The following is a 20,792-nucleotide window of genomic DNA, read 5'->3' as shown; positions in this document are numbered from 1 at the left end:
AGTGCACCAAAAGAGCGCGGGTTTCAGCACAATTTTTTTTTTTCATATGAATTTTTCACGCGTTTACTAAAGGTAGCGCTGAATTCAGCGCAAGTAAAAATTGCAAACTGTAAACGTAAATGTAAATGCTTGCAAATTTTTAACATTTTTACCTGCAATATTTCTCAGTATTCCGATTAATGATGGCTAGATACCATCAATTCCCAAAAAAATTTCATAAACAATAGGATTAGGACTTTTTTTTAATGCAATTGCTTTTTTCAGTGTGGGTTCTATTATTGAATAAAAGTTGTTGACGTTCGTATTTGTTTAGTTTCACAAATTTCTATTGTTTTCATAAAAAGTAAATGTTAGCAGAGCTTTTTATATAAAATCAGTTGTGTACACAATGAAATGATTTAAATTTTTACTATAAAAGCCAAACTTGAAATCTAGAGATTACAGATATTAAAGAGACGATACTGAGATACGATTCAATATGTCTAAGCTTAACATTGCATTGTTTTTCTGTGGTAAGTTCCTCTAATCTAACGATCTAAATTAGCATTAGATATGGGTTTTAATAAAAAATTCACTTTTGATCCTTTTTTAGTTCTTCTAGTAACTGTTGTGAACCCCACACAGGCTGTTGATCAAAAAACCGATGAAAGCCTACTTAAGGAATTCCTCGATGCATTTGTCAATCATGTGCATACCATACGCTGTCTAGCTAATAGTTGTGATCCCCTGGCCATCAATAAGGTCTTCGATGCCACGAACCTAGAGGAGGATATCCTGAGTAGCCAAAGGGACAATGTCGAGACCGATGAATTTAAGACTCTTAAGTTGTCCAAAGCCATTGAATTTGCCACAATGAACATGTTGATGATGGAGCCCAAATGCAACGATCCCACTTTTGTTTGTCCTTATAGAGTATTTAACGAAATTCCACAATCCATCGTTGACTATACAACTAAATTGGAGACTATGATCGAAAACACCAAATGCATTCCCCCCAACCGTGTTCAGGAAGCCATCGATATTCTGGGTAAATGTATTACATATGCCGAGCAATTTACAGATCATAAGGCTGACTACCTGAAGAGAGTAATCCCACCAATTGAGTATAGCATTATCGAATTTGGTAAATTGTGTGCACAAGCTTGAATAAGCTAAGGCATTTTTTTTTTTTTAATTAGAAATGTTATGTTATAAAAATATGTAATATACCAAGAATAATGTTATTTACATTAAAACCAGTTAAGCTATTGTCCCGCTGCTGACCGTAGGGTTCTCAGGGTTAGTGCAAAAAGTGTGTTACTTCTTAAATAAAAAAAAATGTTACTTCTTAAATAAAAATAAAGTCAGAACCACGAGAGGAATCGTACATTCATTGAAACATGTAAAACCATGCTAAGTTTGACTGGCCGAATCTTAGGAACCCACCACCATCGTTTCTTCTTAATATTTACACAAGCTCCCAACCGACACGGGATAACTACGAGCACCACACAGGCTGGAACTTTAAGCTCTGACTTGTGTGGTGTCCATCGTTATAACGGGATGCTTAGCAAAAAAGCTACCAGGCGCGTCCACAGGTTGCGGATAGTGGAAAGCTTCATTTTTATGCAGAGTAGCTGCAAATGCGGCCGCGGGCAGTCTGTGTTTTCAAAGGGGAGTGTCTCAGTGAGAGTTCAGTTGGCACTGGCTCTTAATTTAATACCGAGTACCAATGATACTCGAGATGACAAGGTGAATTATTGGTGGCTTCAAATAACCAATGACCGATATCAGTGTCTGTTCCGAGGTTAGGGGCGGCTGGAGGCGAGCGTCGGATCGAGGAAGCGGCTCGCCACAACGAGGGATACATGTGCGACCCCACAAAACCCCATGCGGTTGGGGCGCTGGGCCAGTAACTCGGCCCCGAAAAATTATAGTAATCACTCTTAGAAACAAAGGAATATTAAAATCAGACCCCCGCTTAACGTTGACGACCCAGCCGATACGAAAAAAGGAACATGATTTGCGGATCTGCAATTGGAATGTCTGCACTCTCTATAGAGAAGGTGCAGCTTACGCGCTGGCGGATGTATTGGAGAAGTACAAGGCAGATATTACCGCCTTACAGAAAGTGCGAAGGATCGGGAATGGCGTCATAGCAACACCGAACGGTGACGATGGCTGTCGATTTGTGGTCATGCGGAGACTGAAACACCTTGTCTCAAGCTTTACTCTGGTAAATAAGTGGCTAGCCATAATCCACATAAAAGCCAAAATTTTCAACTTCAGGGCTATTTGTACCCATGCCCCGAGAGCCTAGAGAGAGAATTTGTCCGCTGCCCCGCCCATGATAGTAAAATCGTTCAGAGCGATTTTAATGCATATATAAGGATGGAAGACATCTTTAGTTCAACAATCGGAAGGTTTAGCCTCCACGAGATAAAGTCCTATAATGGGTTCAGGCTAAATATTCAAAAAGCCACATGGCTGTCACCTTCAAAATAGGAGGAACATTGTGATTGATGGAAGGCATTCATCCAGCGTGTTAGATATACGATCTAACCGTGAAGCGAATATAGATTCGGATCATTACCTTGTTGCAGCAAAGGTTCGCACCCATTTGAGCATGGCGAGGAAAGTACGATCTGATACTGCACGGAAGCTGGAGATTGAAAAGCTGCAAACACAACAGATGACAATGGCATACTCCACTCGACCGACCCAACAGTTTAATAAAGGCACTCCTTGTTCCGAAGATATAATGGTGCAGTGGGAAACCATTGTCATCTTCATGGAAAATACCGCGAAATACGTACTTGGGTACTAAAAGCCTCCCCCAAGAAAACCATGGTACGACCAATGGTGTCGAGATGCTACTGAACCCAAGAATGTGGCATATAGAGCAACCCTGCAATCAGTAGCAACGCGCTAAATAATGGAGAGGTATCGGGAGAAAGGGAGAGAGGAGAAACGTCTATTCCGCAGAAAGAAAAAGAAAATGGAAGAAGAGAGTGTGAGCGAATAAAGGTGTACATCAACCAGAATGAAGTCCGGATGGCCAGATTTCCTATTTTTTGTCTCCTTTTTTCCTTTTTTGTCTCCTCCTACTGAGACCAAAAAGGAAATCTGACAACTGGTGCAGATAGTGTGCTGTGGATATGGAAAGAACATTTTACCAAGCTGCAAGTGTCCGGCGATGGTGGCGAAGAGAATACCGCAGAACCAATCCTTGATGATGGCATTGAATGTTTACCTCCTAGTTAGAATGAGGTTTAAGTAGCTGTGACCTGACTGAAGAACAACAAGGCAGCAGGAGGCGACGGGTTACCCGCTGAACTATTCAAGAACGGAGGCGACATGCTGATAAGGCGTATGCATAAGCTTGTCTGCACAATCTGACTAGCAGAACGCATAACCGATGATTGCAACCTTAGCATACCATGGCCCGTACACAAGAAATGAGACAAGACGGAATGTGCCGACTACAGAGGAATAAGCCTCCACCTCATCGAATATAAGATACTCTCGAGCGTACTGTGTGAAAGATTAAAACCTAAAGTCAATGAGATAATTGGGCCCTATCAATGCGGTTTTAGACCTGGTAAATCCACCCTAGACCAGATATTCACACTGCGCCAAACCCTCGAAATTACCCTAGAAGGACAAATCAACACCTACCATCTCTTTGTTGACTACAAAGCCGCTTTCGATACCCCTATACAAAATTAATAAGACTGCAGGATGACACTTGGTGATACACGTTCCTCAGTAAGAATAGAAAAAAAAGAATCTCTCCGGACCATTCAATACCAAACGAGGTTTTAGGCAAGGAGACAGCTTATCATGAAATCCCTTTAACATCCTGCTGGAGAAGATTATACAAAATGCAGATGTGAATAGATATGGCACACTACTCACAAGAAAACATATGCTACTCGCCTATGCCAACGACATCGATGTCATCAATCCCATGGCAGCCGGTTGTATGTACCGGATTGACCCGATGAGTTCCTTCATCGGCAAGAGCTGTCGCCTCAGTGTACCACACACTGCTACTACAACAACAACAACATCGATATCATAGGTCAGTCACTGGAAGTAGTAACCGCAGCCTTTGAAAAATCTAAAAAAATGGGCCTGGCAGTAAATGGACATAAGACGAAATGGATGGTGTCAACTCCCAAAACGCCTTGTACAACCGAGCAGATAAAGAAAATGGAGAAAGTTGGGAATCACAACTTTGCGATAGTCAGTAACTTTATCTACCGCAGCACCGCCGTAGGGCCACTGTGTAAAAATTCAGCGAAATTCGAGTTATAAACGAGCATTTATTGACCCAAGAACTAAAATCGGGAGATCGGTATATATGTCAGCTATATTCAAATAAAGCCTAATGTTGACCATACTCGAGACGAATATCGAAGGGCCTAACAGAACTCATTGTGCTAAATTTCAGCGAAATCGGGTAGTAAATTCATATTTTATGGGCCTAAAACCTTAAATCGGATGATTAGTGTATATGGCAGCTACATCCCAATCTGGACCGTATTGAACACGAATGTCGGGGAGACTTACACAAGTCGTTATACCAAATCTAAGCGAACTCGGACAATAAATGCGCTTTTGATCGGCCCAAAACCTTAAATCTAGAGATTGGCCTATATGTACAGCTATATCCAAATCTGGACCGATCTGACCAAATAAACCAAGGATGTCGAGGAGCTATTATCGGTCCAAGACCTTAAATCGAGTGATAGGTCTATATGGCAGTTATATCGAAATATAGACCGATCTTGACCATACACGGTACGGATGTCGAAGGGCCTAACGCAACCTATTCTGGCCAATTTCAGTAAAATATGTTAATACAATCACCTTTTATGGGAATTACACCTTAAATCGAGAGATAGTGGTATATGGCAGCCTTTTCCAAATCTGGAGCGATCTCAATACCCTAAATCGAAAGACCTTAGATCGAGAGATAGTGGTATATGGCAGCCTTTTCCAAATCTGGAGCGATCTCGGCCGTATGTAACAGGGATGTCGAGGAGCCTAACACAACTCGCTGTACCAAATTTCTGCGAAATCAGACAATAACTGCGTCTTTTAACGGCCCAAGACCTTAAATCTAGAGATTGGTCTATATGGCAGCTATATCCAAATCTGGACCGATCTTGGTCAAATTAAACAAGGAAGTCGAGAGGCTTGACGAAACTCGTTATGCCTAATTTTAGCCAAATCGGTTAATAAATTCACATTTTATTGCCCTGAAACCTTAAATCGGGAGATTGGTGTATATGGCAGCTGTATATCTAAATCTGGACCGATATGGGCCGTATTAAACAGGGATGTCAAGGAACCTTATACAACTCGCTATACCAAATTTCTGCGAAATCGGGCAATAAATTCGTTTTTTATGGACTCAAGGCCCTAAATCGAGAGACCGATCTATTTGGCAGCTATTATAAATCTGAACCGATGTGGGCAATATTGAACAGGGATGTTGTGACCTAACACAACTGACTGTCCCAAATATCAACTTAGGGGAGTGACATGGAAAACAATTAAGGATTTTGAAAGTAGCATGGAATTCCTAACTTAGATTTGCTTTTTCGAGGTTACTTTTTAATTTTTAGAGCGCACAACAAGCCGATTATTGGCTTAGGTGTATGTCCATAGTGGCATGGGGCGAGTTAATAACTGCACCCTCTTTCCAACCTAACCTAAGCCTAAGACCTTAAATCGGCGGATCAGTATAAATGGGGGCTATATCAAGATACAGTCTTCGAACTTAACCTGTCTATGGACAAAAAACGAATCTGAGGAAAGTTTCAGCTCAATATCTCCGTTTTTGAAGACAGTGGCGTGATTTCAACAGACAGACGGACGGAAATGGCTAGATCGTCTTAGATTTTTACAACGATCTAGACTTTATAGGGTTGGAAATGGATATCTCGATGTGCTGCAAATGGAATAACAAAATGAATATACCTCCGTCCGTTGGTTACACCTCGTGTCAGCCATCCTATACCTTACACAGCCCAGGGGAACTGAAATATGTGAGTATTTCTCTAGCTGCATATACACTTGTTCTTCAAGATAAGACCCGAAGTACAACACATGATAGATGGTTACGAAAGGCAACTGTGAAGACACCATGTGGCCCAATCTAAACCCAAAGAGGTCTAAACAGATGACTGTCTAGGCTGAAGGCTGCAAGTAACGATTTCTGCACCAGCTGTGAGCACGTGGGGGAAAAGGAAAATACAGAACATCTACTTTGTGTTGCAGTGGGAAGCAGAAGAAACTTGAACAACTCGATTGGCAACAGTAGAATATGTTGACACTTTTTTCACCATAGCTAGAAATCTTGAACAGCAAAACTTTGCACTAGACAGTTGAGTAAACTCTTAAAATAAGACAATGCAATTTAACAAAAATATAAATTCGGCTAAAAGTTTCTATAAAAAGACTATGTTTCATCATTACTCACCATTAATCCAAAATTAGACATTTATAAATAAATGTTTGTAGATATTTACCTGCAAAGAAAAGAATATCTGTTATTGGATAAATGACGAGTGAAAAGACATAAATGAATGTTTTTGTTTTCATAGATATAAGACAACACTGTTCTTAAAAATTAGATATTATCCAAACTTGCTGATATTTTAACTATGATTAATATGAGGCCCAAATAAATCCTTCGAAGATTCTGAGAGAGATCTGACATTTCATGTTCCAATCATACATCGTATTCGGAATCCGTAGGTTGTCTTCGGGGGGTTGTCGGTTCCATTGTTTCTTGTTGGTGTTTCTGTTATCGAGATTTTTAGATGGATGGCGGATTGGCCATCCTGCCAGCGATCCTCTAGACGGGGCTTTCTGGATGGTAAATCTTCTGAAAACATGCGAGCGCGACATTTTGCCAATTTTTTTGGCTCATCCGCTACCGACCCTATTGCATGGACCTGTATATATTGTTTCTGCGGTACCCATCATATCTGATGAGCTTTCCCCTATCCACCACCAGGAGAGACATCCGTTGGGAGTAGTAGCACGGAAACTCCGCACGGTTTGGAAAAGGTTTCAAATTGGATAACTGTGACAGCACTTGAGTTCGAGTACGAAGCTCCAGTGCCAGCGTCGTAGTGTTGGATTGACTGAACTCTGACTGGTATTGCCATTTGATTGTTCACGCTAGACGGTAGCTCAATGCTAGAGGGGAGAACAAGTCTTTGCTACATTGAGGACCTCGAGACCGAGTTTGACTTCCGGCTGCTTGACCATTACACGATTTTAAAGGCAGAAATCAGGATGGTTACGTAACGCGTGAGATAGTACAGAGTCAACATGAGCACGTTGAGTGTGAACTTCTTTACGGACAATAAGTTGGCCTCAAGGACATTTGCAACCAAGGCAATGAACGATCATGAAGTGCAAGAAGTGAATCAACGCCTTTTATGAGTATGCCGAAATCTGCATAATCTTTGTGCCAGTCCATAACGGAGTAAACGGGAATGCGAGGGAAGATGACTTGGCTGAAAGGGTCACAGAACTGCCATCGATAAACTTGGTTGAAGCAAGGCCACGGAAAGGACGACGAAAGACTTAGTGGATCGTTTTATCCGCATCTCCATAAAACGATGCTAATGCTGAGGGGTTCCAAAAAGATGAACATTATGGCTTTCGGCATTATAGTATACGATATCAATCCCATGGCAGCCAGTTGTACGTATCGGATTGGCCCGATGAAGTTTTCAACACACTGCTACAACAACAGTGTAGGACATGGCAAAAATTACGACGTAGAGTTGGCGCGTCTTCTGTGGTATAGAAAAAAAAAAAAACAAAAACTACAATAGTAAAACAAGTAAAAGCGTGCTAAGTTCGGCCGGGTCGAATATTATATACCCTCCACCATGGATCGCATTTGTCGAGTTCTTTTCCCGGCATCTCTTCTAAGGCAAAACAGGATATAAGAAAAGATTTGCTTTGCTATTAGAGCGATATCAAGATATGCTCCGGTTTGGACCACAATTAAATTATAAGTTGGAGACCTGTGTAAAATGTCAGCCAATTCGAATAAGAATTGCGCTCTTTGTGAGCTCAAAAAGCAAAATAGAGAGATCGAGTCAAGTCCCCAGATCTGTTTATATGACAGCTATATCAGGTTATGAACCGATTTGAACCATACTTTGCACAGTTGTTGGATATCATAACAAAATACTACGTGTCAAAATTCATTCAAATCGGATAATAATTGCGACCTCTAGAGGCTCAAGAAGTCAAGATCCCAGATCGGTTTATATGGCAGCTATATCAGGTTATGAACCGATTTGAACCATATTTGGCACAGTTGTTGGATATCATAACAAAATGCTACGTGCCAAAATTCATTCAAATTGGATAAGAATTGCGCCCTCTAGAGGCTCAAGAAGTCAAGACCCAAGATCGGTTTATATGACAGCTATATAAGGTTATGGACCGATTTGAACCATACTTGGCACAGTTGTTGGATATCGTAACAAAACACGTCGTGCAACATTTTATTCCAATCGGATAAGAATTGCGCACTCTAGAGGCTCAAGAAGTCAAGACCCCAGATCGGTTTATATAGCAGCTATATCAGGTTATGAACCGATTTGAACCATACTTGGCACAGTTGTTGGATATCATAACAAAACACGTCGTGCTAAGTTTCATCCCAATCGGATAAGAATTGCGCACTCTAGAGGCTCAAGAAGTCAAGACCCCAGATCGGTTTATATGGCAGCTATATCAAAACATGGACCGATATGGCCCATTTACAATACCAACCGACCTACACTAATAAGAAGTATTTGTGCAAAATTTCAAGCGGCTAGCTTTACTCCTTCGGAAGTTAGCGTGCTTTCGACAGACAGACGGACGGACGGACAGACGGACGGACATGGCTAGTTCGACATAAAATTTCACGACGATCAAGAATATATATACTTTATGGGGTCTCAGACGAATATTTCGAGTAGTTACAATCAGAATGACGAAATTAGTATACCCCCCATCTTATGGTGGAGGGTATAAAAATGCCGTGTGAGAAATGGTAGAGATATCTCTGTGAAATTTTGAATTGTTAGATCTGAGTGTGCAAGGTTGTCCGTGCGCCTTTTGGCAGGCCGCTAAATTTGATTACCTTGATATTACAAAAATTTGTTGGGGATGTCAAATCTTCACTTGTGATCGAATTTTCAGGTCGAATTTAGATCTGAGGTGTCAATGAGTTCGTGTGCAACGCCTAGGTTGTCCGGGCGCCTTTTGGCGGGGCCCTAAATTTCATCACCTTGGTATTACGAAAATTTATTGGGGATGTCAAATCTTCACTTGTGGTCGTATGTTTTGCTGAATAGTGCTCAAAAATCCTTAAAAAATAGTCCGCTCGAGGTTTACAATATCTTGTCTTGTTTCGGACTTTCGACTTTTAGTTTTTATACCCACCATCATAGAATAGGGGGTATATTCCTTTAGTCATCCAGTTTGTAACACATCGAAATATCCCTTTCCAATCCAACATATTTTTCGTATCGTTGTAAAATTCTAAGAAGATTTAATGATGTCCGTGTGTCTGTCGATCCATGAGTGCGTCAGTTGTTATCACGCTACAGTCGTTAAAAATTGAGATATTGAGTTGAAATTTTGCAGAAACTCGTATTTTTTTCTATACGCAGGTTATGTTCTTGAATGGGCCAAAGCGGACTTTATTTGGATACAGCTGCCATATAGACCGATCTGGCGATTTAGGGTCTTAAACCTATAACAGGGATATTTATGAACCGATTTCGCTGAAACTCAGATCAGTGAGTTTTATTGGGCACACCGATATCCGAACCAAAAATGGTCCTGATCGGAACATATTTAGATATAGCTGCCATACAGATCAATCTGCCGATAAAAGGTCTTAAGCCTATAAGAAGCGCATTTAATACCCGACCATTCGCTGGAATTTGGAACAGTGAGTTGTATCAAGACTCCCAACATATGGTTCAGATCGAACTTTATTTAGACATAGCTGCCATAGAGACCAATATTCAGCTTTAGGGTCTAAAGACCATAAAAGGTGAGCATTCTGCTGAAAACAGTGAGTTTCACTAGAGGCCTCGACATCCGACCCGAATATGGTGTATTTTGGATCATTTTTACATATAGCTGCCATATAGACCAATCTGGCGATTTATGGTGTTAAGCCTATAACAAGCGTATTTATTGCCCGATTTCGCTAAAACTGAGAACAAAGAGTTTTATTAGCACCGCCGATATCCGACCCAAAAGTGGTCCAAATCGGACCATATTTGGAAATAGCTGCCTATTGACCGATCTGCCGATATTGGGTTTTAGGCCTATAACAGGTGCATTTATTACTCGACTTCGCTGAAATTTGAATCGGCGAGTTTTAACAGTGAGAAACAGAACAGAGTCCAGACCGGGCTATATATAGATATAGTTGCAATAGGGACCAATCTTCAGATTTAGAGCCTAAAGACCATAAAAAGCGCATTTATTCTCCGATTTTGTTGAAATTTGAAACAGTGAGCAGCTTTAAGATTCCAGACATCCAACCCAAATATGGTCCGATCTAGACCATTTTTGGTGCAGATATCGGCGGGTCTAATAAAACTCACAATTCTGAATTTCAGCGAACTCGGGTAATAAATACGCCTGTAATGGGCTTAAGATATAGCTGTCATATCGATCGATCATCATAACTAGGGCTTAGTCACTGTACAGTTCAGTATGTTTGGTTGAGGATAGGCCAACAAATAACAGACATGTGTGCATAGTATATATACCCAGAGATAGGGAATTTCTATGATAAAACCTTAGATCATAAAATGAGCACATGTTGGAACACTTATGTAGAAGTAAGCATTTGTATTGTTTATCATTAAGTGTATCGTTTATCAGTAAGTGATTTTCTAATCATTAAGAGTACATGTGTTTCAACTAAGGCAGGTAGCTAGTTCACTATGTAAATATCCTGTGGATGGAAATAGGATCAATGTGTGTTGTATTTGTTGTCCTTAGATATTTAAGATTGTACAGTTTACAGAAGTTTAAGTATGTATTAGGTGTTAAGATAGTTTTTGTAAGAAATAAAGAGTAGTTCTGTTCAAGACACCAATCAACACGGTCGTTTCTCTAATTTCTCGGCTAAACATTTGGTGACCCCAAGTTTTACGAACGCGCGGAAAAAAAAGAAAGTGCTTTTAAATGAAAAATTCTTAAAAAAAAAAAAAAAAAAAATCTTAGTGTTTTGTTTTGGAGCGTGAAAATTTTTTTTTGTGTTGGTACTTAGTGAAAAAAAAGCAAGAGTGATAATAATAAAAAAAAATATTTCAAAGAGAAATATTCAAAAGAAAAAGAAGAAAACATAAGATGAGTGTTAGCGCCAGAATAGAGCGACAGGGTGTTGTAGGGCAAAATATTGCTGGCTTGTACACGAAATTGAGTCAGGCGGGTGCAGGTATAAGAGAATCGGAGTTGGTGGCGATGTGGGCGTGTTTCAAACAGTTAGTCGAAGAGTTTGAGAACACTGATGACGAAATCAGGCCGCCGTCGCATACGATGCAAAATGACGCATACTTCACAGGAAATTTCGTAGACGGAGTGCGGGATTCGATGAAGAAATTTGAGGTTTTATATTATCAGGTCAGAGATGGCATGGGAATCGATAATAGGCTTGCGACAAACGCTCCGAAAGCGGTAGGAGACGGTAAACCATCCAATTCTAAGGGCCAGAAGGGGGTGGAAGTTGGAGAAGATGCGTCCCTGAGTCCCACATCTGAGCAAACTCGAATGATGGAACCCAGGAAAGACTCAGATGGTGCTGGAGCGTTCTCCTTGCCCACATTTGGCGTGGGTGCTAGACAGACCCAGGAAAGGCGGGATGATATATTTGGGCATATCAGCCAAATGCGACTAGGACGGCCTGCTGATGTAAGGAAGAGCACTGGTCTTATTCGGAAATTCCAATATGTCTTGGACGAGCTAGAGGCCAAGATTGAGGGGTTGAAAAGTAAAAGGGTTTCTGCTGATGTGGTGAAGGAGAAGTACAGGCTAGCTGAGACTGTATTTTTGCAATACATGGAAGAGTTTCCGGACGATGACTTGACGGAAGTTTTCTATGGCTTGAGGGATTCCTACTCGGACATTCCTGGAATAGAGAATAAGGCTACAACTCTTCCATTTACGTTGCCCTCTATAGAAATTCCTGTATTTACCGGAAAGTTTGTAGAGTGGGAGACGTTTAGGGAGTTGTTCGAACAATTGGTGATGGAGCAACCGATCTCCAATACACAGAAGATGTGTGTATTGAAGTCGAAGATAAAGGGAGAAGCGGCGCGGAAAATTGCGAAATTGCCGGTTAGGGATGAGAATTTTGAGACGGCATGGAATTTGTTGAGTGAACACTACTCAAATAATAGAGCGACGACATCACTCTATTTTAAGTCCATATTGGATGCTCCTGGCGTATTTTTTAACTCACAAAGTGTGAGGAGATTTGTAGAGGTTGTAAACGAAAGTTTACAGGGTTTAAACGCACTAAAGCTTGATGCACAAGAGATGTATCAAGCTTTCTTGTGTTATGTGTTGCAGAGAAAACTGGATGAGAATTTGAGGATCCAGTTTGAGCAGCACTTAGGAAAATCCCGTGAGATTCCAAAAGTGGATAGTCTCATGGAATTTTTGAATCAGATGCAGTATTCCTTGGAGGCAAGCCAACAATTCATTCAAAGGAATGAAGAAGGGTTGGTAAATCCTTCGGGAATAAAGGTATCGGATGGTGCCCAGAGGAAGGGTGATTTCCAAGGGGAAGAGATACCGAATGCTAAGGAGCAGACGACTAAAGGACACAAATGTGTTCTTGGTTGTCTGACGTGGCATCCACTCTACAGATGCTCGAGATTTAGGAACCTTGAAATCAAGGAGAGATGGGACAGGGTAATGGATAGTGGTGCTTGTTCCAGATGTTTGGGCAGTGGTCATACCAAAAGGTTATGTACCACCAAGTTCAATTGCAAAAGTTGCAACGGTGAGCATCATTCACTTCTTCATAGGGCGAAGACTGGACAGAAAAGCGCAGTGGTAAGTGACAAGATTGTTAAAGATGATACATGTGTATTATTGGCCACGGCGGTTGTTCAGGTGAAGAATGGAGATGGACAGTGGATAGACTGTCGTATCCTGCTGGATAGTGGGTCACAAGTGTGTCTTATGACCAAAGAATGTAGGAACAAATTGAAGTTATCTGGTGAAAGCACCAGAAAGGAAATAGAAGGGTTGGCGAGTCATAAATCCGTGATTGATGAAAAGGTAGGAGTCAATCTTCGATCGCGAACGTCAGATTATAGCGCTAGTGTGGATGCGTTAGTAATAAAGAATATTTTATCAAATGTTCCGGAGTCGAGGGTTAGGACGGAGAGATTTTCGCAGAAAGTGTTACTGGCAGATCCCCAGTATAATGTTCCAAGGGGTGTTGATATGTTAGTAGGGGCGGAAATATTTTTTGATGTTTTGGCAAGTGGTCAATTGCGCAGTGAAAAGCGTGGGATAAGAGTGCAGGAAACTTTGTTAGGATGGGTAGTAAGTGGCCCTGCAATAATGGACCATTCAGATTCAAGCCCTAAAATTGTGGCAACGATTCACAAAGGTGATGAAGTGCTGAGGAGGTTTTGGGAGATAGAAGAGGTTCCACAAATGAGGAGGTTAACAGTGGACGAGAAGGAGTGTGAGGAAATTTTTGACAACAGCGTTAAATTGGCAGCGGATGGAAAATTTCAAGTGAAGTTGCCATTGAAAAAGGGATGTAGTGAATTAGGAAGCTCGGCGGGAATTGCAAGGAGACGATTTTTTGCTCTCGAGAGAAAGCTTGAGAAACAAGAATCGTTGAAAGCGCAGTACCACGAGTTTCTTCGGACATATCTAGACATGGGACATATGAAAAAGTTGACAGAGGTGCCCAGATTGGAGGATGGATATTATTTGCCACATCATTGTGTATTACGCCCGGAAAGTTCGACTACAAAGTTGAGAGTGGTATTTGATGCGTCGTGCAAAACCACTTCAAATGTGTCGCTGAATGACGTATTATACACAGGTCCGAAGGTGCAGGAGAATTTATTTAATATTTTGCTCAGATTTAGGAGGCATAGGTATGTGTTCTCTGCTGATATTGAGAAAATGTATCGACAGATTTGGGTAGAAGGCTGTGATACAAAGTTTCAGCGGATATTTTGGCGTTGGAACGATAACGAGCCTATTGGAACATATGTCCTCAAGACGGTTACGTATGGCACTGCGGCAGCTCCATATTTGGCAGTAAAATGTTTGGAGACAATTGCCAAGTGGAATAAGGATGAATATCCGATGGAGTCTGAAGCAATTGGATGTGATTTTTATGTAGACGACTTGATGACAGGAGGAGACTGTCTTGAGTCTGTTAAGGCATTTCGAGACAACATTGCACTCATTTTACAACGGTATGGAATGCCTTTGAGGAAGTGGTGCGCAAATCACGAGCTAATATTGGAAAGTGTCGATGAAAAGGATGTGGAAAAAACATTTAAACTTGAATCGGGCCTGGTTAATTGTGTAAAGGCTTTAGGTATAAGTTGGAGCCCATCAAGAGATGTATTTAGCTTCAACTATCACCGTGAAGAAATGACAACTGTAACGAAAAGGACGATTTTGGGTGAAATTTCAAGATTGTTTGATCCATTGGGGCTGATTGGTCCTGTTGTGGTGTTGACAAAAATACTGCTGCAGGATTTGTGGAAATTGAAAGTCGATTGGGATGATGTGATTGATAACGATGTATGTGCAAGATGGGTAAGGATAAAGGAGAATTTGATATGTCTTAATGAAGTAAGGGTGCCGAGGCATGTATGTTGTGTGAAACCAATGAAAATTCAACTATGCGGGTTTAGCGATGCGTCAATGAAAGCGTATGGTGCAGCTATCTACGTCCGAACTATTGATAGCGAGGGCAATGTAAGTAGTAAGTTGGCGACATCGAAGTCAAGGGTAGCACCAATAAAGGTGATAACACTGCCACGTTTGGAATTGTGTGCTGGTGTGTTATTAGTTGAGCTCATGAAGGCGGTGCTGGAAAGTTTAAAGGTAATGGTGGGATCTGCTGATGTTTATTATTACACAGATTCGACAATTGTTTTGAACTGGCTAAGATTGGATCCGGCAGTATTGCAAATATTTGTATCAAATAGGGTGTCTTTTATACAGTCTATGACAGAATTGTCACAATGGAGGCATGTAAAGTCTCAAGAAAATCCTGCGGACTTGTTATCTCGAGGGCTGTTGGGACGACAGATCGTGGAAAATGAACTATGGTTTGAAGGTCCGGTTTTTTTGAAGGAATTGGTTGAGAAAGAGACAACGTTTGAGCAGATTGTGGACGTACCTGATGTTAAGAAAGCGGCGAAGATTCTCGTTATTCAAGAAGGAATTGTTTGGTGGAAGACCATTAATCACAGAAACAAGTTTTCTGTGCTGCAAAACGTAGTGGCGATGGTCTTGAAATTTGTTAATATTGCGAAGAAAAATGGTCATAAGTCTATTGTACATTACAGAAAGGAAGCACTCAGGCTAATAATACGGGATGTTCAACAGGAATATTTTTCGGCCGAATTGGAGAAGATGCTGGCAAAAGGTAAGGTACATGAAGCATCTCATATTCGCACATTATGTCCTATACTGGACAGTTCGGGAATTTTAAGAGTAGGAGGCCGGTTGGAAAATAGCGCATTGCTGTATGAGGCAAAGCATCCTATGTTGTTGCCATACAAATGCAAAGTTACAGAGATGATAGTGGAACAATTACATAGGGAGCATTTGCATGTCGGTCCGCAAGGGTTGTTAGCAATAGTAAGACAGCAATTTTGGCCTCTTCGTGGAAGATTATTGGCGAAAAAGATAGTAAATAGGTGTTATAGATGCTTCAGGGTAGAGCCAAGGAAAATTCATCAAATGATGGGGAATTTGCCAGGAGACAGAGTTATAAGAACTCGCCCGTTCTTGAATGTGGGCATTGATTATCTTGGTCCAATAGAAATACACCATAAAGTTAGAGGAAAGAGAATAGACAAATCGTATGTGTGCGTTTTTGTCTGTTTTGCCACGAAAGCAGCGCATTTGGAAGTGGCATCAGATTTGACGTCAGCGGCGTTTATTGGTGCATTAAAAAGGTTTGTAGCAAGGCGCGGATGTCCAACTAGGATTTATTGTGATAATGGGACTAACTTTGTAGGGGCCTCAAACAGTTTGCACGAAATCTACAAATTGTTTGCAGAAAAACAACATAAGGAGAAGATTGATGAGTTTTGTCTGCAACGGGACATAGAGTGGATTAATATTCCTGCACGATCACCGCATGTTGGAGGACTATGGGAGGCATGCGTGAAATCAGTGAAGAAGCATTTTCATAAGGCGGTAGAGGGAATAATGACATACGAAGAGTTATGTACATTAATCGCTCAAATTGAGGCCGTTTTAAATTCCAGGCCGTTAACACCATTGTCTGAAGATCCAAATGACAATAGTGTATTGACTCCGGGGCATTTTCTAATAGGAGAGGCCTTTACGACAATAGTTGATTCGTCGGAGAACAAATGCTATAAAGGGCTGCGAGACCATTGGAGGGCAGTACAAGAAAATGCAAATGCGTTTTGGGAACGTTGGTCGATGGAATATCTGTCCGAATTAAATAAGAGGTACAAGTGGAATAAACCTCAATCGAATATGCAACCGGGTACTTTGGTTCTTTTGAAAGAGGATAATCTGCCACCTCTGAGCTGGAGGCGGGGCAGGGTCATCCGAACGATCATAGGTTCGGATGGGTTGTGTAGAATGGTGGACGTAAGGACCAGCACGGGAGAAACAAAAAGATCGATCCAAAATGTTTGTCCTTTTCCCACTGAGAACAATGAGGAAATAGTCGGAGAAGATGAAGCTACGATATTGAATGCAGCTTACAATGAAAACAAAAAGCCGACTATATGCAAACGAAAAGGTTCGGTCTCACCGACCTTAAGAAGAGAGAGGATAAAAAATAAGAATTTCATAGTTTGTATTATAAATTTATTGTGTCTAATAAGCCCAATTAGAGCTAAAATTGATATTATTAAATTCACGGAGAAATCTAGCATATTCTTCGAAGAGGTTAGTACAGTGGGGCTAACGAAATCATCGTGGGATATTGTGGTGCATATCAACATATCAAAATATGCAGCTTCAATGACAACTATAAATAATGCGATGTCGGATTATGGAGTTTTTGTGGATAAGGTGTTGGAAAAGCAGCAAGTCTTTCTGCGGAACGAGCTGGAAGAAGCATATCATCAAGTGCAAAATAGGAACGAGCTTATAATGTCATCAATGCCTGATAGAAGGTCGAAACGAGCGGCACTTGCGTTTGTTGGAGGTATTTTTCATTCACTGTTTGGATTGATGGACGAAGAACACGCTGAAGTTCTTTCTGAGAAGATACGGAATGCTGCGGAAAATCAAGAGTATCTATTGAGTTTGGAGAGGAATTATACTTCTATTCAAGACATTACCTCTGAAGTCATTAAAAAGCAAAATGAGGTAATATTCGACAACATCCAGAAGTTCAAAGGCTCTTTCGATTCCTTGAATGCACGGGTGAATAATCTAGCCGACCGAGAAGCTATTGTGAGGAAAGCAACAAGCCTATTAGCAACATTAGAAGCGTTTGGAGAAATTCAGAAGAATTTAATCACTGTGATGACGAACACGAAAGGAAGCTTACTGCATGAATTAATTTCTGTTAAGAAATTGAAGGACGAAATTCTGCGGATAAGGTCCACAGTCAACAAGAGGTTGCGATTGCCTACTGAGAGGCCAATGGAGCTTTCAAAACTGGCACATGTTACAACAAGAACAACAATTGGGTTTATTCTGTTCAACGTACGATTACCGCTAATTAATGCTGATTTGTTTACTTCATATGCAATTCATGCATATCCGGAGATGCATGATGGTTTATCTGTACGAATACAACCTAGTAACAGTTATATGTTAATTGACGAGAGGAAAACAATGTTTTATTACATCAGCGAAGAGAATTGGGCACATTGTCAGAAGACTGAGGATATGATGATCTGTCCTCAAACTCATCCCTTATACAACACACGAAATACGCAAAGTTGCGAGGTGCAATTGTTTCTGAAGACTAGACGAGTACCAACTAGTTGCAAGGTTGAGATCAAGGCTTGGGCAAATTATTGGAAACAAGTTCAAGCGCCAAATACTTGGATATTTTCGATTTCGACACAAATGGGAGCTGAAGCTGTTTGCGACAACAAAAGGCATGCTGTTATTATAGAAGGTCAAGGGCTGATAAAACTACAGCCAAATTGTCATCTCGAAACTGAAGAGACCACTTTATGGGCGTACGACAGGTACAGCAGCGATGCTGATTTTATGATTCCAAACATCAATTTGACGTCATTTTTACCTCCATTGTCACATTTGAAGTTGGATAACGAGATTGCAATTTATAAACTCTCAGACATCCCTAAGGCAACTTCAATTCTTGGCTGGCCCACGCATTTAAATATTCATCATCTGGCACATTATGGCTTCAGCGTTACTACATGCATTATCATCATTGTCATCATTATTGCCGTGATATGGATTTTGAAGAAGGTATGCAACATGTCATCAAGATACCTGCCAGCATCCATTGTACTACCTCGTTTAAGATAAAACAAAATAATTGCTATATAAATGTACAGATATATATTACTTTGCTCAACTTTATTCAACTTAGACTGTAATTATAAGTAATTTTTCTGTATGTAACAATTCAATGTTCAATAGATATAATACTCATAAAAAGACTAGGATCTTTTAAGGCGGGGAGAATGTACAGTTCAGTATGTTTGGTTGAGGATAGGCCAACAAATAACAGACATGTGTGCATAGTATATATACCCAGAGATAGGGAATTTCTATGATAAAACCTTAGATCATAAAATGAGCACATGTTGGAACACTTATGTAGAAGTAAGCATTTGTATTGTTTATCATTAAGTGTATCGTTTATCAGTAAGTGATTTTCTAATCATTAAGAGTACATGTGTTTCAACTAAGGCAGGTAGCTAGTTCACTATGTAAATATCCTGTGGATGGAAATAGGATCAATGTGTGTTGTATTTGTTGTCCTTAGATATTTAAGATTGTACAGTTTACAGAAGTTTAAGTATGTATTAGGTGTTAAGATAGTTTTTGTAAGAAATAAAGAGTAGTTCTGTTCAAGACACCAATCAACACGGTCGTTTCTCTAATTTCTCGGCTAAACAGTCACTGAAATTTCGCTGAAATTTCGAACTGTTACGTGTATAGAGTATCTCGGCACCTGAACCTAATATGATTAAGATCGGACTATATTTGGATATGAATATGGATATATTGGGTTGCCCAAAAAGTAATTGCGGATTTTTCATATAATCGGCGTTGACAAATTTTTTCACAGCTTGTGACTCTGTAATTGCATTCTTTCTTCCGTCATTTATCAGCTGTTATTTTTAGCTTGCTTTAGAAAAAAAGTGTAAAAATAGCATATTTGATTAAAGTTCATTCTAAGATTTATTAAAAATGCATATACTTCCTTTTAAAAAATCCGCAATTACTTTTTGGGCAAATGTATGTTGATGTTGTAACAGGTAAAAGCGTACAAAGTTCGGCCGGCCCTTGCAAGCCGCAATTTTTGTCCGATTTGGCTGATATTTGGCAGATAGTGTTCTGTTAGGATTTCTTGAGCATTTATGATCCCCAATTTTTGTCTGATTTGGCTGACATTTCCATGTGGTGTTATGATTTCCAACAACTGTGCCAAGTACAGTTCGAATCGGTCTATAACCTGAAATAGCTCCCATATAAACCGAGCTAACGATTTGAATTCTTTAGCCCCTGGTAGCCTCACATTTTGTCCGATTTGGCTGAAAATTTGCATGTAATGTTCTGTTATTACTTCCTGATGTGGCTCCCATATCACCCGATCTCCCAATTTGACTTCTTGAGACCTTACAAGCCGAAATTTTTGGCCGACAGAGCTTTGGTTTGTAGAATAAAATTATGCTCTTCAAAAAAATTTATCTTTTTTTTCTGTCAGCCAACACGCAGGGGATGTCCCCTATAAATGTAGTGCATTGCGTTGGCGAGAGGAAATTAGGAATTTGATGGGGGGAAAAGGATGTAGTGCTTATTGACATTTGTCTTAAATCTTTGGATGTCAAAGTGGGTGGGAAAAACATTAGCCGGAAGTCGATTCCACATACGAACGGTTCGGGCGAAATAAGAATTCTCTCTATAATGCATTGTGCGGTCTGCTGGCCAATCAATTACAAACGGGTGTGAGTTCCTGGAATGTCTAGTATCCCTGACATACATCTTTACATCAGGAATAAGAAGACGAATATCAGACGAACACACACCATGAAAGTACCGATAGAACAGCGCCAAACAACCCACATTGCGACGATTATGAAGGGCGATAGAGTTGGATACCCCACTGTCCCCAATCAACGCCATCGCTCTCCTCTGTACACGGTCCAGTAGCTCCAGGGATGATTTTGAAGCTCCAGCCCATACATGTCAGTTGTACTCCAGTTTCGGCCTTATGAAAGTGGTGTGAGAAGAAGGTGTTAAGAAGATCAGACGGAGTGAAGTAATTCTTACACCGTTTAAGGAAGCCTAAACACTTGGATGCTTCTTTCGACAGCTCGAATACATGTTTA

General features: G+C 40.6%; 2 protein-coding genes across 4 annotated transcripts in view; one reads left to right on the top strand and one right to left on the bottom strand.

The window, feature by feature from the left end:
- The window catches only part of LOC106082891 (uncharacterized), a 259,372-nt gene that overhangs the window by 116,306 nt on the left and 122,274 nt on the right, over window positions 1-20,792 (bottom strand). Inside the window, exon 3 of one of the 3 annotated variants that reach the window (XM_059366603.1) lies at window positions 6,522-6,539. The exons of the other annotated variants lie outside the window; for them this stretch is intronic. The gene's annotated coding sequence lies outside the window, so the exon portion shown is untranslated. The remainder of the gene's footprint in view (window positions 1-6,521; window positions 6,540-20,792) is intronic. 3 annotated transcript variants of the gene reach the window in all.
- Window positions 328-1,355, top strand: LOC131996745 (uncharacterized). Its single transcript, XM_059366606.1, has 2 exons — window positions 328-512; window positions 593-1,355. Exons 1-2 carry the CDS (start codon window positions 479-481, stop codon window positions 1,144-1,146), a joined length of 588 nt encoding a protein of 195 aa, XP_059222589.1. The 5' UTR covers window positions 328-478; the 3' UTR covers window positions 1,147-1,355.

The sequence above is a fragment of the Stomoxys calcitrans genome, chromosome 4 (assembly GCF_963082655.1).
Source record: "Stomoxys calcitrans chromosome 4, idStoCalc2.1, whole genome shotgun sequence".
Classification (NCBI taxonomy): Eukaryota; Metazoa; Arthropoda; class Insecta; order Diptera; family Muscidae; genus Stomoxys; species Stomoxys calcitrans.
The sequence above is the reverse complement of the archived record's forward strand: the minus strand, read 5'-3'. Positions and strand labels throughout refer to the sequence as shown.

Coding starts and splice junctions, on each gene's coding strand:
- LOC131996745 (XM_059366606.1), top strand. CDS start 479: ATGTCTAAGCTTAACATTGCATTGTTTTTCTGTG. Junction 513..592: donor CATTGCATTGTTTTTCTGTG/GTAAGTTCCTCT, acceptor ATCCTTTTTTAG/TTCTTCTAGTAACTGTTGTG.